Source organism: Triturus cristatus, chromosome 4_2, assembly GCF_964204655.1.
Source record: "Triturus cristatus chromosome 4_2, aTriCri1.1, whole genome shotgun sequence".
NCBI lineage: Eukaryota > Metazoa > Chordata > Amphibia > Caudata > Salamandridae > Triturus > Triturus cristatus.
Genome location: NC_140586.1, coordinates 593,320,033 through 593,336,337, shown reverse-complemented (window position 1 = coordinate 593,336,337; position 16,305 = coordinate 593,320,033). Strand labels below are relative to the sequence as shown.

Genomic DNA, 16,305 nt, shown 5'->3' with positions numbered 1-16,305 from the left:
ACATAAAGGTCCCACTCCTGCGCATGAATATCAGTTCCTCTTTTTCCATGCTTAAATAGACCTAGTCAAAGTTTCCCATGTGTTGCACTTCTAAGAAGTGAAAAGACACTTCTTAAGGACAAGTTAAGGAGGAAACATAAGTGTCACGATGATAGCTTCCTCTACGTCCAGGTGCTCTCAAACCAGGTGGCGATCATCCCATGGATTTGGCATGGTTGGGCATGGAAGAGTACGACACAGCAGTCTATCCCATACCAACTTTGCAGACTATGTGCCCTGATTTTTCTAGGGCCATTGTCCACTCTGCAGCAGGTTGCAGCCTTTAGGGAGGCCATACTGCATTGATTTGAGCTCCTTCTAGCTCCATGAAACCATGTGGTCTTTAGGTGGACTTCTGCCAGTAGACCCCAGGAACCTACTGAACTTGGTTGTAGTTGGGAAGCTCTACCGATCACGCTAGACTGTGCCTCTACTCTTGTGCTGCAGGCTCTGCCTTCTGGATTTCTGTCTGCACCTGCTACAATACCTTCAGTGCCAGCTCAAGGTAAGTCATTGGCTCTGATCTGTTGAAACCATCTTCAGCTACAGCCAGTGCGAAGCGGAGGTGCACAATTACCAAAACAAATTCAACAACTATGAGAGGGTTGTCCTTCAGATCCCCTGTCTTGGCAGCAAGACTTCAGAAGATAGATAAAATGTTTGAAGACTGTTCAAGAGCTCCAACATGTCTCACACAATGAGGAGAGGACAAGTAATTTACTTCTACCTCCTTACACTGATGTTGGCCTATATCTGGATTTACAAAATGCCAGTGTCTTGGATACCTCTCTGAAGTCTGTCTGGATTCCCCTTTGACCTCTCTTATGGAGGAAAGTGCCTACTTTTGCAGTTGTGGTTCAGAGGGCTGCAGAGGTCCTGATTTTCCACCTCCCAGTGAGGAGACCAAGTTGAACCTCCTCATACAAATTATGCAACATGGATGGTCGACCTCTGAGCCCTTCATGCTTTTCAAGATTGGCAGACTGGTATAAGCCATTTTGGGCCCCAGCAGAGCCGTGCCACAGCAAGGCATTAATGGCCAGCTCAACGTGATCAAGCGTTTTGACAAAACATTCACCCTGACGAGCCTTGTGGTGCAGACGTCGATGAGCAAAGTAAATCTGAATTTCCTACCAACTTCCTGACTGGACAATGTTAAAAATTGATGCTGTGGGAAGTAAAATGTTTTCATCAGCTAGTTTACAATTATGTCATCAATGCAGTTGGTCTCAGGGTCGTTGCGCTCTAGCCTTTTGAGCTTTGGAATATTTGAGGTGTTGCTGGACTTACTAGAGGACATATGTAGTGCTTTTGCTCAGACAGTATATGATGGTCAAGATGCTCCAAAGTATATTTTACTTGATTGGATACTACAAATTCCTTTGTCTGTCCATGGTTATCAGTGTGTGTTTTTTAGATCACATGCCTCGTTGCATTCCACTGAATTTTCAGTGTACATCTTGGTTTCCCTACCCGACAAGCTAATTGATAGGTCTAAGGTAATTATTGAGATGACTCGTTCAGCCTTGGAGGAATTTAAAACCACCGAGCTACTTTTATCCAGCTCGTCGGTCCCGATTAGTACAATAGTCTCAATTATTTGTCATTGTGCTCAACACGGGAATGAAGGCATATATCACTATGGTCAACAAACAAGACAGCTCCAGTGTGTGAGCAGAGTCCACCATGCACAGGGAGGCCCCAGCCTCCCCATCCGACTCCCCAGTAGACTGCATGCACTCCAACATGTCTCCCTAGGCCTCTCAAGTCGCGTTTTGCATTTTCATTAGTGCGAACCAATCGTAAACGGTGCTCCTCAGCTACTCCTCACTCATTCCGGTCAGCCCTCCATTTGTCCAGATCGGGGGGAGTTGGGGGGCATGTGGTGGACCCAGTGAAAGGCAATGCGGTGCTTAGCTGGCACGAGTCCCAAAAGAGCAAATCTGTGGCGCATGTGAGTCCCCGATTTAGGGATTGGGAGTACGCCCAGGAGACCTTGCTTGACCGATGCTTCAAGCTGTATGTTCGCAACCTCACGCAGTACCTCCCCCCAATATATCCGAAGTTGGACACAGTCACAAGTGATATGCAGGAACAATGGGAACAAACTGACTTCTGGCAGTTAACATATGGCCCCACACCACTCCAAATGATAGCAGGAGCACAGGCATCGCCATCTCCGGGTGACGGATGTACAGCAATGCATCGTCCTCGTATAAAGAAAAATGCGTACAACCATCCACAGTAATACCCCATCAGACCATGTCCCGCCTCAGCTGAATTGCCAGAGGCTCCATCGCCAGGGCAAAGAGGAGCGGGGACAACAGGCAGCCTTGTCTTGTGCCCCTCTTAATAGGAAGGCCTGCCCAGGCCCAACCTCCCCCAGACCTCCCTCCCGGTATTCCCAGCGTAGGGTGTTGAACGCTTTTTCGATATCCAAAGCAACTACTGCAGCCCGCATATCAGCATCCTCTGCTGAATGCAGCACATGAGAGCCGAAGTAGATTCATGTGTCCCTCTGCCCAGCATGAACCTGCATTGGTCTTCATGAGCCCAATGTGTTACTACCTTGCCCAGACACGTTGCTAACACCTTTGCCAGCAATTTGGTATCCACCCCCAGCATAGACAAGGGTCGATAAGAGCCAGGGTCAAGTGGGTCTTTACCCGGCTTGGGGAGCATAGCAATCTGCGCTTCCTGCATAGATGGTGGCAGAACCCCCACTCGCTTAGCCTCCTGTAGAGTCTCCAATAAGCAGGGTAGTAAGAGGTCAGCATACATCAGGTAGAACTCCACCGGTAGACCATCCGGCCCCAGGGTCTTGTTGCAGGGATTCTGCTTATGCGCAGAACTATGCGCAGGAACCCAGGCCCTCAGTGATTTGCCGTGTACCAAAAACTCACCTCAGAACCCAGAACCCCTATCTGGCCAGCATCAGTGTCCCATTCGTTATCCGAAGTTTAGCTCGGCGGTCCCAATGTATAGACAACCCAGAACAAGCGACTTAGTATATTTCTCAGGAATGGTGGGAATCAGAAACGCCTTTTCGTAATTATTCTCGTACCAATCCACAACAGAATAAACAGACACGGGAAAAGTTTAAAGAGTTTATTTTATAAACCTCGTGTCCTAATATGCAGCAGTTTGGCTAACATTAGCAGACAAACGATTAAAATCAAAACCATCAGCATTGTTACAATACCATAGAAAATGAAAGGAGCAATCATACTAAAATGACAGTAGCTCTAGGCCACCTTCCTTTCTCTAACACACTAATAGTATTATTAGACTAATAAAAGGTCTCTAGGCTTAAATGGGGAACCCCATACCGTATAGATCAGCTCAGAGAGTTCACATGACAGGATCAGCTATGCTCTGCTCCTAGGAACGCTCTTCTTCCGAATGTGTTGAAAACATGTAGCACTGCAATATTAAAAGCATTCGACTTTCAGGTATTTGCAGCTGCGTGCGTGTTATGGCTAAACTAGTGGGCCGATCAACCTGAACTCAACAACATGCACCGTCTAGCGATCCAGACTGTTTCTGTTACACTGTGTACAGACCAAGGTCGCCATTCACTGTTCAAGATGTTAACAGACAGTTCTCATGTGAAGCAAAGTCGAGTAAGCAATTCTCAATTCTAATAACATGTGACTACAGTGTCGTGTGCAAAAGCAGCAAAAGCGGCAGGATGGCTTTCTAACATTAAACACGGTTATGCTAACTTAGCGTTGTACATAGGTAGATAACGATCATCACTACCCCCCCCCCCCCCCCCCCCCCCCCCCCATGATCGGACCACTAACCACTAGGGGCGCACTAGCAAGAACACAGAGTTCAAGTTCGATAGAACGGAACTAAGGGGATGAACTAGAAGACCACATATGGTGAGGGAAACAGTTCGAAATAGGAAGAGGAAAAAAAAAATGTTTTCTTCGACTAAAAATCGATGAAGGACTGAGGACCGAAAGGAAGTTCAAAAAGTCAATCCATCAAAGTATATGCACAATACGTTGCTACTGCTTCCAAGAGGAAATCTTCGGAACGTTCTGCAAAAGTATTTGCCATCCAGTTCAAGACGGAGAATGAGCAGACATGTTCTTCAACCACCGGAGCCTCCAGCACCTGGCGAGGACAACCGGGGTGCACCTCAAGATAACTGTTCGTTAAGAAGTCAATCTCTGCAGCTCCGATGTCCCAATTACCAAGAACTCCATGCGCTGCAGCACAGGCCATAATCCCGACACCAGAACAGTCCGACTCGTGGGCCACTAAGGGGCTCATAAGTCGATCATAATCCGGATCAGGAGACACCGAGTTTGACAGACACAAATCCAGAGCCCATTGGAACGGACAATCTAGGCAATGAAAGACAGGCTGCATACAAGTAAAGTAGGCAAACCGGAAGGACAATCCATAGGCTACGCTCAGTCGCCAGTGGCAAGGCGCCATAGAATTCAATCATCTGGTTACGAAGATGGTGCAGCCGGGACATGTTGTTGTGCCACGCAAGTTGTGCATCCATAGTGCAAGGCACAAATCAACAATAGTATTCCAGCAACGAGGGCAAGAAGTAAAGGCAGACCTCCGAAGACACTGGAAAAAAAGAATGAAAAAAGGCCGGGATCACTCCAAAAATAGTTTGAAAAGAGGTCACGAGGCCGGAGCCCACGATTTAAAAAAAAATGAGCTATGCCACTTGTAGAAGAGGCATTGAAGATAGTCTGTATCAAGGTCCCAAAATGAAGTGGGAGATTAGTATTCAAAAGCGCCTGCACCTCAGTGCGCGTGTTAGCTACGTGAAGGACAAAAGTTTCCCGGGATGAAGTCAGAGCGACTTCTTTTTGAGACAAAAGAGCCCTTATTCTGCTCATCTTATTGAACTCTGCTTTCAAGGTTGGAATCGAAGGCCAAATGGAGACATCCAGCCGGCCATGCGGGGGTGGGAAAAGGACGTTATTACAGCAAACTACCCTCTGTGAAACAGTCACGATGTAGGGAATTCCCACTAGCATCCCACAGCAAGCTTCATTGTTTAACAGCAAATAACTACCGTTAGCAAGCAGCGTAAAAGACGGAGTAATAACTGGCACTGGAATCCCTTTCAGGACGCAAGCTAAATTAGGGGCATGCACATTACAGGCACCATGCAATTGAATGTGCCGACACACAACAGAGTCATCCGGTGCAGAAGTGCACTCTTCACCTTTCAAGTAAACCTCCTTGCCGTCCCTCACACATCTGTATGTGAAAGGGAGCGACCAGACTTCATGTAAGAAGGCAGTACCCAACTGTTCGTACCTGCCTAAAGCATAATGTTTCATGCACGAACTAAACTTAAACAAGGGAAACGGTAAAGTGATCAACCCATGTACTAGCCACATGGCCGAATTTAGTTCGGCAACAGAGAAAGGCAAAGGTTCTAACTTCTCAATGTGCAGCAATGAATATGTAGCATCTTTCATGGACATGAATTGCTGTTTCGCAGTCAAATTAAAGGGAAGGAATAAAGATGAAGTGTTCATGTAATCCCAAGGGACTTTCCCTGCCTTTAATGTTTGCAATGTCCATGCAAACTGCATAATAGATCGCAATTGATTCTGACCATGATACAATACAGATAAATCATCCTGCACAATGTCTACCACAGATGAAACAATATTATCTAAAGTATAGATTCTGGAAGACAGGGTGTTAATGCTATTATCTATAACAGCCAATACTTTTTCCATATTGGCTTGATCAATAGCACGCAATCTGGAAGCAGCCTCAATTTGTGACAACTTCCAAACTTCTGTCAAGAATTCCTGTCATACAAGGGAAACACGCCCTTATGTAAACAGGAGAGCTGTTACATAACTCAAGGAAAACACGCCCTTATGTAAACAGGAGAGCTGTTACATAACTCAAGGGAAACACGCCCTTATGTAAACAGGAGAGCTGTTACATAACTCAAGGGAAACACGCCCTTATGTAAACAGGAGAGCTGTTACATAACTCAAGGAAACACGCCCTTATGTAAACAGGAGAGCTGTTACATAACTCAAGGAAACACGCCCTATAAAGGGAGGAACCGGGAGGTACAACGCTGTCGGATATTGTGTTCACACCGACGTACCTGCTTCGTGAAGAGCAGTGTTCCGGAGTGGTGCTCCAGTAAGGCAAGAACGGAGGTAGGTCGAGTCGTTACTCCCTGGGCCGTGTCTTGCCCCATCGTCACCTGTGAAGGACCCGGAAGCTCTACCGGTCAACCATTGAGCTTCGCTTTTTGACTCGGCTGAGTCCAAGCGCAGTGGCGCTTTTGCTGGTTGGAGTCGTAACTCCCAGCCCGACCAGAGACACAGGGACTGCCAGCTGTAACGCACACCAGGAGGTGTTTGCCGCGTTACAGACTCGGAAGTCCACAGGATCGATCGAGCGGCTGCTCTCGGTTCAGTCTTCTTGCTTGTGATTGGGGTATCGGTGACGCATCACCAGGAGGTGACTCCGCGTCCCGGTGCAGTCTGAGGAAGAGGTTGAGCGGCTGCTCCCTTCAGGTAGAGACCCCGGCTGGGTGTTTCCCTGACTCCTCGATTCTCCCCAACACTCTTCGTGCCCCTCACAGCCTACCGATTGGCATTGTCGGCCATTTCATTTCTGCCCTCTGTTGGCATACGCCGGGACCGGCGTATATGCAGAGGACGGTTAGGACCATCCGTGCTGTGGGCTGGTAACGTACTTAGCCTGGAGGATTCCAGTGACTATAACTTGTTTATTCTTTGTATTATATTTGCCTTCATTAAAACAACTAACCCTTCACTAGTGGTTGCGTCCTCATTGTCGTGTCTGTTAAACGATCCTGAGACGTTCAGGGCGTTACAACTTCGTTATAAACAGCATATACCTATCGCTTGGATCTGCCAACTGCAGGACCCTTAACAAAATCATTCAAATCTATTTTGTCATTTAATCTCGCTAAATGGAGTTTAACAGACGCTAAAGTGGAATGTTGCAGCCAAGACTGGCATAACTTTCCTACTGAGTAGGTAGTTACAGTGTGAGAGGATTCAAAACGGGGGTCCACACGAACCTGTGTATACCCCTGCTTCAAATTCAGAAACCTATGTTGACAGGAATCCGAACTAGTTTGCCACACCAACCAACCCTTCGGATTCAATGTAGAAATATTGAAGGACGTGTTGGAAACCTGTGTCTGCAACATGTCATGGGATAGATCAGTATGATTACCCCAATTGGGATAAGCACCCAGATCCGGCATGGAGGGAGAATTTAATTTTTTAGACGTAGCCGATAAGACAGGCACGATGCAAGGCTTCTGTTCCCTGTACTTGCCAAGGTTTGGAACCCCAAACCGATTTTAGATCGACTGTAGCCTTCCACAGATCATACCCGCCAATTGCCAACTCGTCCATAAAGGACTTGGAATACAATAATTTGGTGTGTGTCAGTCTGACTTTAGAAGCAGCCTCAGGCGCAACCTTAAAATAAAAGGACGCTGGATGGGCTTCACTAAAACCAGAAAAATAAGTGAATTTTTCCACTAACGTGGTAGAACTGCCCATCCTAGGGGCGGGGCAGTGTTTCCATTGTGTAAAATTTACAAAATTTCTAAACGTATTTGCCTTGTGCAGGAAATGTGTGCCATAATGTTGAATTGTTCATCATAATTAGCAGTATCCAAATACAAATCCTCAGCATCAAAAGCAGCATAATATTTCAAATCAGAAAACAGTGCTTCTATGGCTTGAACATCCCAATCATCTGAGTGAATGTTCTGTTTAACGACATCACCCATAGAAACACGAAATACATTTGGCACATTGATCACTTCAGTGGGGCCATGAATTTGAAATTTAACAGCATCCCAAGCGATCCCATCACGCACAGGCCAGGCAGTAATGTTCACAAAAGTCTGGTCCCTCTTCATTATGTGTGATGAGGAGTGGGGGGCCAAAGTTCCATTAATTAGTCGAATTGTAGAACGTTCATTCAGGTAGTGTCCATTGATAAGTCTAAAAAAACACTACCACAAAGCCAATGGACATAAACAAAAAAACACATATGAGCACTAGCCAAATGTAAGTCCAAGGGGCTATTAAAAAATCTTTTTTGAACCATGCCACAAAAACTGAAACCTTGGACTGGGCAATGGAAGTCACTGAACGAGAATCAAGAGTCTTGTGAGAGGGCAACTGTGGTGGATTGTAAAACAGGCAAGGTAACATCCGCAGGATAAGCATACTCCACTTCTTCAAGCACGCCCCTAGGTGTTTGTGGCAACAAGGGACCAGTAACGGCACGCATCTCGATGGCAACATCAGGCACTATGTCAGAAGCTCGGGCCACAACAGAATTTCTCAGCATCGAAGGGCATGAAACTGCCGGAGTCATACTAAGAAGAATCGGCCACTCGTTGTAGTTTGACATTGTCAATCGAAATGTACCTGTTATCCTTTCGACCAGGAAGAGGAGGTAAAATGACAGTTCTTGTACCCTGCACTCCAAGCACTGGAACCGGTGCACGATAAGAGGGGCCGAACTCCTTGTTCTCCACCTTCTCACGGACCAGATCACCAACTCGGGGCAGCCAGCCGACTACCAGAATCTGAACTTCAGATGAGGAGGGTACGTGTTCCTTCGCTAGACTGTTTCTGGCTTCTTGAAGAGTCTGCAATACAGCACAGTGTTCATCCACGTCAAAGGGTGCGGCTGACGCCGCCATGTCTAGACCATCAAAGTCTGGAACAAACATTCGAACACCAAAGAGCATCATGTATGGGGTCCGCCCACCCAGAGACCTTCTAGGGAGATTATTAAGTGCACGTTGCACGTCATACAAGTGGGCAAGCCAGTTCCGACCAGTACCCAAAACTCTGGCTGTCAAAGATTGCTTTAAGCCACGGTTCATTCGCTCCACGACACTATTGCCCTCAGGCCGGTATGGAGACGAAAATTTGACTTGGACCCCCACATTTCTCATGGTTTCTTTGTACGCCTTAGAGGCGAACGCCGGGCCCTGATCAGAATGAAAGGTACCACACGCAAAACTTCCAACAAAGACACGCAAATCCTTAATGACAGTGCGAGAATCAGCACTCCTTTGTGGCCATACCCACAGAAAACGTGTGCACGAATCCACTGCAACCAAGATGTATTTGAAAGCAGTATCAGAGGTAAAAGGACCGCAGTGATCTAAATAAACACAACCCAATGGTTTACTAGATATGTACAACTGAGTTTGTGGTGGGCGCGCCGCAGAAGGTTTAATCTGCTGGCAAATGTCACAATTAAGAACATAAGCCCTGGCCTGTTTGTACAAACCGCACCACCAGTAACGTTGCTGTAACAAAGATACAGTAGCCGCAACGCCGGCATGCGCTGACGCCATGCCCTCGTGGGCTGCTAATATCAAACAAGTTCTGCAGTCCGCGTTGGGAATCAATCTGTCACCAACGTCATTAATCCTCACTAACGGGACTTTATCAGGACTTAAGCGATAATGGTAACGAGCAGGGAAACCTTTCAGTGGCTTCGTGCCCTGCTCTGTAGCAGCAATAGCTGCCAAGATGTCATCATCGATCTTACTTTTGGATCTTGTAACTGCTGCTACTAAGTATGTTGCCACTGCTGTTTTAGCTGCCTCGTCAGCCAAGCTGTTACCGACAGCATGGATACCAACGCGTTGGTGACCAAGAGTGTGAATTACATTCACGAGGGGCAGACGTTCTTTAGGATCTGCCACTCGAACCCAAAGCAATTTATGCTTAATCGTGCTACCTTTGGAATCATGGTAGTCATTCTGAGACCAGAAATGCAAATTGTCGTAAGATTGAACACAATAGAAGGAGTCACTCACAATAGGAGTAGTGACTCGGGGATCAGTAAACTCCAGTGCAAGCACCAGAGCATGAAGCTCCGCCAACTGAGCGGTACAATCACCCAATGACTGCGTGTGCACGACATCGGACAGGAATTCACCATTTACGAAAGTACCAACTACAATTGCGCAAGCCGCTGAATAGGCGTGCTTTGATCTAGTTGCGGGTTGCGCGGACCAGTCTGTGTATATGACACAATGGTAATCCTCGAGCGGGCGCAAGGACAGAGGAGCGGATGAACAAATTCATACTGCAAAAACTCCTGAGTCTGAAGTGCCGCGTCAAAGATAAGTGACATCCGGCGAGGTCAAGGAAGTGGCCCATTGTATCCACCTTGGATGCAAAGCTTTAGAATTCGGTACACACTCTTTCGTTACTGCCTCTAGAGCAGGATAGGGTGTAACCACCAACATGCGTTTCCCTTGTGACAGCGCTCGTTCTTTCAGAATCGCCATCTGTACTGCTGTCAGAACCTTCTCGACATAGGAAAAACGCAGTTCAGCTGAAGTGTACAAGTGAGATTTGTAAGCAATGGGGACGGTGTCGCCCTCATTGAACTTTAAGTATGTGAAACCAACTGCGCCGGGCACTATTCTTATGACCGGGTTGGTGTGGTTATCACGTGTCAGTAAGTACTTAGAAGCAAGAAGATCAGCTTGCAATAGCTGCAATATAGCTGAATGCTCAGGCAGCCAACAGGATTTTGAAAAAGTAGGTTGTACCAAGGCGTAAAGCGGCTTGATACGCTGGGCATAGTCCGGGATATAAGTTCGACCGAAATTCAGAAAACCCAGCAGGGATTGTAATTTCTTCAGTGAAGTAGGAGCACGGAGGCATGCGCACTTTTCAAGAAAGTGCGGAGTCAAACCTCGACCCTCATTGTTGAGTTCGTACCCCAAGAGCACTGTATACTCTGCAATGTGTGACTTCGCAAAATTGAATTTGTAACCGAAGTATGCAAACAAAACAATAATGCGATCAACGCGCCGAAGATGCGGGTCTAACTCGTCGTCCGTGAGATAAATATCATCCACGTATGAGTACGCATCCGGGTCTATACCCTCCAAGAGGGAGACCACGAGAGCGGCAAAGACTCCCGGGCTGTTCTTGTAGCCCATTGGTAATCTTTTGAATTGTTGTTTGCCACCAGAGGTGAAAGCCGTCCACTCACTACTAAGAGAGGACAGGTTATGGCTGTAAAAGCCATTGGAAATGTCAAGTGTGGTTTTAAACCTTTTTCTCACGAGACTATCGACGTGAGCCGAACTGTGGGTGTTCTGTACTGCACAGGTCCGGCAATGAGAGTTAAGGTGCCGGTAATCCAAAACTAGGCGGTACGACCGTCAGGCTTCGTCACAGTAAATAAGGGATTATTCATAGGTGACACACATGTTTCAATTACTCCCTGGTATTCCAATTGTTCAAGGATAGATGCTACGTGAGATCTAGCTTCACGACACATGGGGTATTGGGGTTGTGGCTGGGGCGTAGTCCGTAACGGAATCTCATGGCCAGGGGACAATTTATCCCAGCCCACCTGAGTCCGATATAACGCAGGCGCTTGCACCTGAGCCCATTTCCCGGCATACTTATCAGCTAGGACCTTAGGCACTGTGCGCAAAGGACGGGAGGATCACTTCCTCCCCTCTAGGAGCAGCCAAAACGAAAGCCGGGGGCCAATCTGCCTCCGCCAACAGAATATCATAGGTAGTGGTCAGATTATCCCAAAAAAAACCTTGAATTGTACGTTGTATGTCCCCTTCAATGTGAAGGACTATATTATATAGTCTATCAGGGGGAGACATGAGTGTCAGCAGTTTCAATATTCACGAATAGATCAGTTGCTGTCGCCACCAGATATGGACGCAGTGCTTGTCGCACTACTGTAACTTCCGCCGCGCTGTCCAGCAGCGTTAGCGCCCATGTTAGGTTCTGAAGCTGCGTCCGTACCATCTGAGGCATACCTCGCTGTCAGAGCAGCAACTTTCTTCTTCTGAAACGGGGGTCTTTGACGTCAAGTCTCTTGCTTGCCGTCAGTCTGTCGGGACTGCTCACGTGCTTGCGATGCACCCCGACTTTTTCCAGGGCCTCCGCCACCGGATTGTGAAGCCGATGTTTCCTGTGAAGAACGAGGAGAACGTTGTTCAGAAACCTGAAATCTATCAGGTGACTTAATAGTAGCACGATCGCGCAGATCATAAGTGCGTTCACTACTTGACTGTACGGGAGAGGCAGGACGGGACCTCTGTTTCTGTTGCTGTTTCTCCTGTTTTTTTCGCCCTCCAACTTTGTTTAGGAAAGTTAGGTCGGTCGTCCTTACCAGACGAATTTGCCTTTGTCTGCTGAGAATCAGGATTTTTCACAGGTGGCTTAACCCCTAAGGCACTACGACCAACCTGTTTATAGGCCATCGCGATAAATTTTGCGAATTCCCTCGGCTTGTCGTCTTTGTCCACCGCGTCTAATTTATTAAGCACCTGGAACTGCATAGCATCTCCTTTGAAGTTGCCCAATATCATGGTAGCAACCACATCAAAGACTCCGACAAGCCGCATACCCAATTCAACAGCAGCCTCCGCACCATGATTCTCCTGAACACGTTTTCTAACAGAGGGCAGTACCGACAGAGACGGAGTGCCATAGCACTTCGAGTATGTCGCTGCAAAGACCTTACCCCAGTTTTCACAATCTGCCATATCTGCGACCAAGTCTTTAGGCAAAGCAGTGGTAAGGATCCTGTGCTTTTCCACAGGAGATGTACTCGGATAAACCGCTTCAATTTGATCAAATTTCTCAGCAAGCCAATAAGGGAAATCATCCCTATTCTGGGGTCGCTTGCCCACCACCGAATTGACCATAACAGGACTAATAACCACCTCGTGGTGGTCTGTCGGTTGTCCCGCAACAGCAGTAGCGACCACCTGCACGTTGCGCGACACGTACTGCACTAGAGCCCTATGTACTGTAATCAGGGCAGTGTGCAGAACACTCAACTCAGCCACCGCTACCTGCAGGTAACGGGGATGAGGCGTAAATCCGGCCAACACCGGCCATGTGGCCCCTGGGATTGACAAAGGGCCCTTTCTCGCCGGTGTTACCGCATGGGGAAGGGCACCATTAAACCAAATGGTATGCTGCCAGGCAGAAATAGGAATTTCTTGAGTCCTATATGGCGTATAGTTGGCTGGTAACGCCGTGTGAGTATAACTGTGGTATGTATCCTAGTCTTCACTCACCGCCGGCAAAGTAACCCATGAGTAAAACAACTCAAACGGGAACAGCGCATCGGCACTTACTACAAAAATCACAGCCATACCATTGTCTGACACCCCATAATTCGCCAAATGACGTTTCAGAGGCGCTCGGCTATGAGCCGGAATTTCGATCGCCATTAGGACTCTAACAGTAAATCTACAATATATCAGTAGCACTAGGGTTCAGATTAAATAACCTTTTTAATGATCAAGCTTGAACGAACCTATTTAGTCGAAACACAGGTAGGTTAACCGTCACTCTCGTTATCCGGAAACCAGAGTGTGTGTTGTGGACTAATACAAGCACTACTAAAGCGTCTCAAATCAATAGACCAAACGTTAGGTGCGCCATGTTGCAGGGATTCTGCTTATGCGCAGAACTATGCGCAGGAACCCAGGCCCTCAGTGATTTGCGGTGTACCAAAAACTCACCTCAGAACCCAGAACCCCTATCCGGCCAGCGTCCGTGTCCCATTCGTTATCCGAGGTTTAGCTCGGCGGTCCCAATGTATAGACAACCCAGAACAAGCGACTTAGTATATTTCTCAGGAATGGTGGGAATCAGAAACGCCTTTTCGTAATTATTCTCGTACCAATCCACAACAGAATAAACAGAGACACGGGAAAAGTTTAAAGTTTATTTTATAAACCTCGTGTCCTAATATGCAGCAGTTTGGCTAACATTAGCAGACAAACGATTAAAATCAAAACCATCAGCATTGTTACAATACCATAGAAAATGAAAGGAGCAATCATACTAAAATGACAGTGGCTCTAGGCCACCTTCCTTTCTCTAACACACTAATAGTATTATTAGACTAATAAAAGGTCTCTAGGCTTAAATGGGGAACCCCATACCGTATAGATCAGCTCAGAGTTCACATCACAGGATCAGCTATGCTCTGCTCCTAGGAACGCTCTTCTTCCGAATGTGTTGAAAACATGTAGCACTGCAATATTAAAAGCATTCGACTTTCAGGTATTTGCAGCTGCGTGCGTGTTATGGCTAAACTAGTGGGCCGATCAACCTGAACTCAACAACATGCACCGTCTAGCGATCCAGACTGTTTGTTACACTGTGTACAGACCAAGGTCGCTATTCACTGTTCAAGATGTTAACAGACAGTTCTCATGTGAAGCAAAGTCGAGTAAGCAATTCTCAATTATAATAACATGTGACTACAGTGTCGTGTGCAAAAGCAGCAAAGATGGCTTTCTAACATTAAACGTGGTTATGCTAACTTAGCGTTGTACATAGGTAGATAACGATCATCACTACAGTCTTAGTGTGCTATGGTCTGACTCGCTTTCTGCAACTTCTCAAGTCTGCACCTCCATAAGGCGTGGGAACGACAGTTTATCCAGGAAGCAATCTTAAATTAGTATAAAAGTTATTTTTATTTGGTGTTCGAAATATTTCTGAACAATAGTATGTAGAATTACAAATAGAAATAGATGTATTTTGTGTAGGGTTTCTCAACTATGTAAAGTGTTCTCAAGAAACCAAGCTAAATTTTTGTTTTTGTATGATTTAAATTCAAAGTATTCGTTTTATTTAAATGCTTGTTCTATTAACATTGTTCTTTATAATTTCTTTTAGATCTATGAAGGTACCGCTCAAATCCAAAGATTAATCATTGCCCGTGAACACCTTGCCAAATATAAGAATTAATTGAAGTTCTTTATCGGATTACCATTATTTAAAGGAGGTGTGCTCTCAGAATTTTAATTGAATGTATTACCAACACTTGGATTTCAAAACAAGTGATGTATGTATTTCATACAAATAGTTTATACTAATCTTTCTTTATTATACCTATGGTGCATGGTTTTTTGTTTTTTATTAAAATTATTTCAGTGTCCCTGGATTTGCTATTTATGTACTGTAGCATACTTGAATGTACAATAAATTCCTCAGACATTACTCCCATTGACTTTTGGTTTTCTGAGTGTGTGCGCAAAATAAAACTAAAAAAGTAGTAATGTCCACTGACTTCTAAGTAAGAATTTTATTGATCTTATTATCTAGTTATTGCACTTTGAAACAAGCTATGACTTCAGTTTTGCCCCTGTTCATTTTTTTAAATGTCAAAAGTGAAGAATAGAGGTTTGTGACATTTCATTTTCTTTAGCAGTTATGAGTCAGCACTCCTATTTAATTAAACCAGGAAATACACCATAGCACCAGCTTCACCCAAAAATACTTGGGAACAGCCATGTGTGGTGCAAAATGAGTTTCTCATGCACAGACAAATCTGAAATTCACTGTTGTCTTAAGTGTGTTTATAATCCCTTACAACCACCAGTTTTATTTATTTTGCTTTTTGGATCTGATTTTATTACCTCCATTGTGGCATGAGACGTTCAAATGAAGTTTCACCCCTTGTAATAGCCTTTTAAGTTTTTACTGCGCTACAACCTACGTTCCCAGCATTTAGTAGTAGATCAGCCTGTGAATATCTAGTCTAAGGGGCTCTAGTTAGGTTGAAGGATACATATGTGACACATACATACAGGATACAGGTCTGAGCTGTTCTTCTCATCTTGATCCACCTTTACATTCTGTGTCATCCTCTCTCGTTCCTCCATTGCTATCATGTTCACGCCACACCTGGCCCACTCTCCGGTCACAGTCCTATCATGAGTTACAGAACACCATTCCGGTCACTCTTACATCACTGTTTTTATAGTGCACACTACCCTTCTTGATTTGTTTTCTGCACTTTTCTTACCCAGAACACAGCGTGGAGTTGGGTTTTCAGAGCATCTGGCACGAAGGTAAATGTACAAACATGAAGCACAGAATCCATTGGACAACAACTAGCCCACAATCTACTGGGCATTACTTGAGTGATGTGCGTTTTAGATAATGTAAGGTTTCACAGGGGATAGTTACGGAACCCCAACCCTCTTCGATCATGAATGGGCATAATCAATATTTTCAAGAATGATTTAAGTCAAAATCCTATCCTAGTGCACATAATATGCATAGTAACTATTATAAAAGTAAATGGAATATAGTGGGCATGATACTTGTTAGAAGGCAGATTCCTATAAAATATTGTAGCGTTATGATGATTATAGGATATATATATATTTTTCTTTTACATCTGTATTCCCAAATCTTCCTTTCC

General features: G+C 45.6%; 1 protein-coding gene across 1 annotated transcript in view; it reads left to right on the top strand.

The window, feature by feature from the left end:
• The window catches only part of ACADM (acyl-CoA dehydrogenase medium chain), a 450,379-nt gene extending 435,284 nt beyond the window's left edge, over window positions 1–15,095 (top strand). The window contains exon 12 of the mRNA XM_085602258.1: window positions 14,772–15,095. Within this exon, the coding sequence (XP_085458384.1) occupies window positions 14,772–14,843 (72 nt within the window). The 3' untranslated portion in view covers window positions 14,844–15,095. The remainder of the gene's footprint in view (window positions 1–14,771) is intronic.
• The last annotated feature ends 1,210 nt before the right edge of the window (window positions 15,096–16,305 follow it).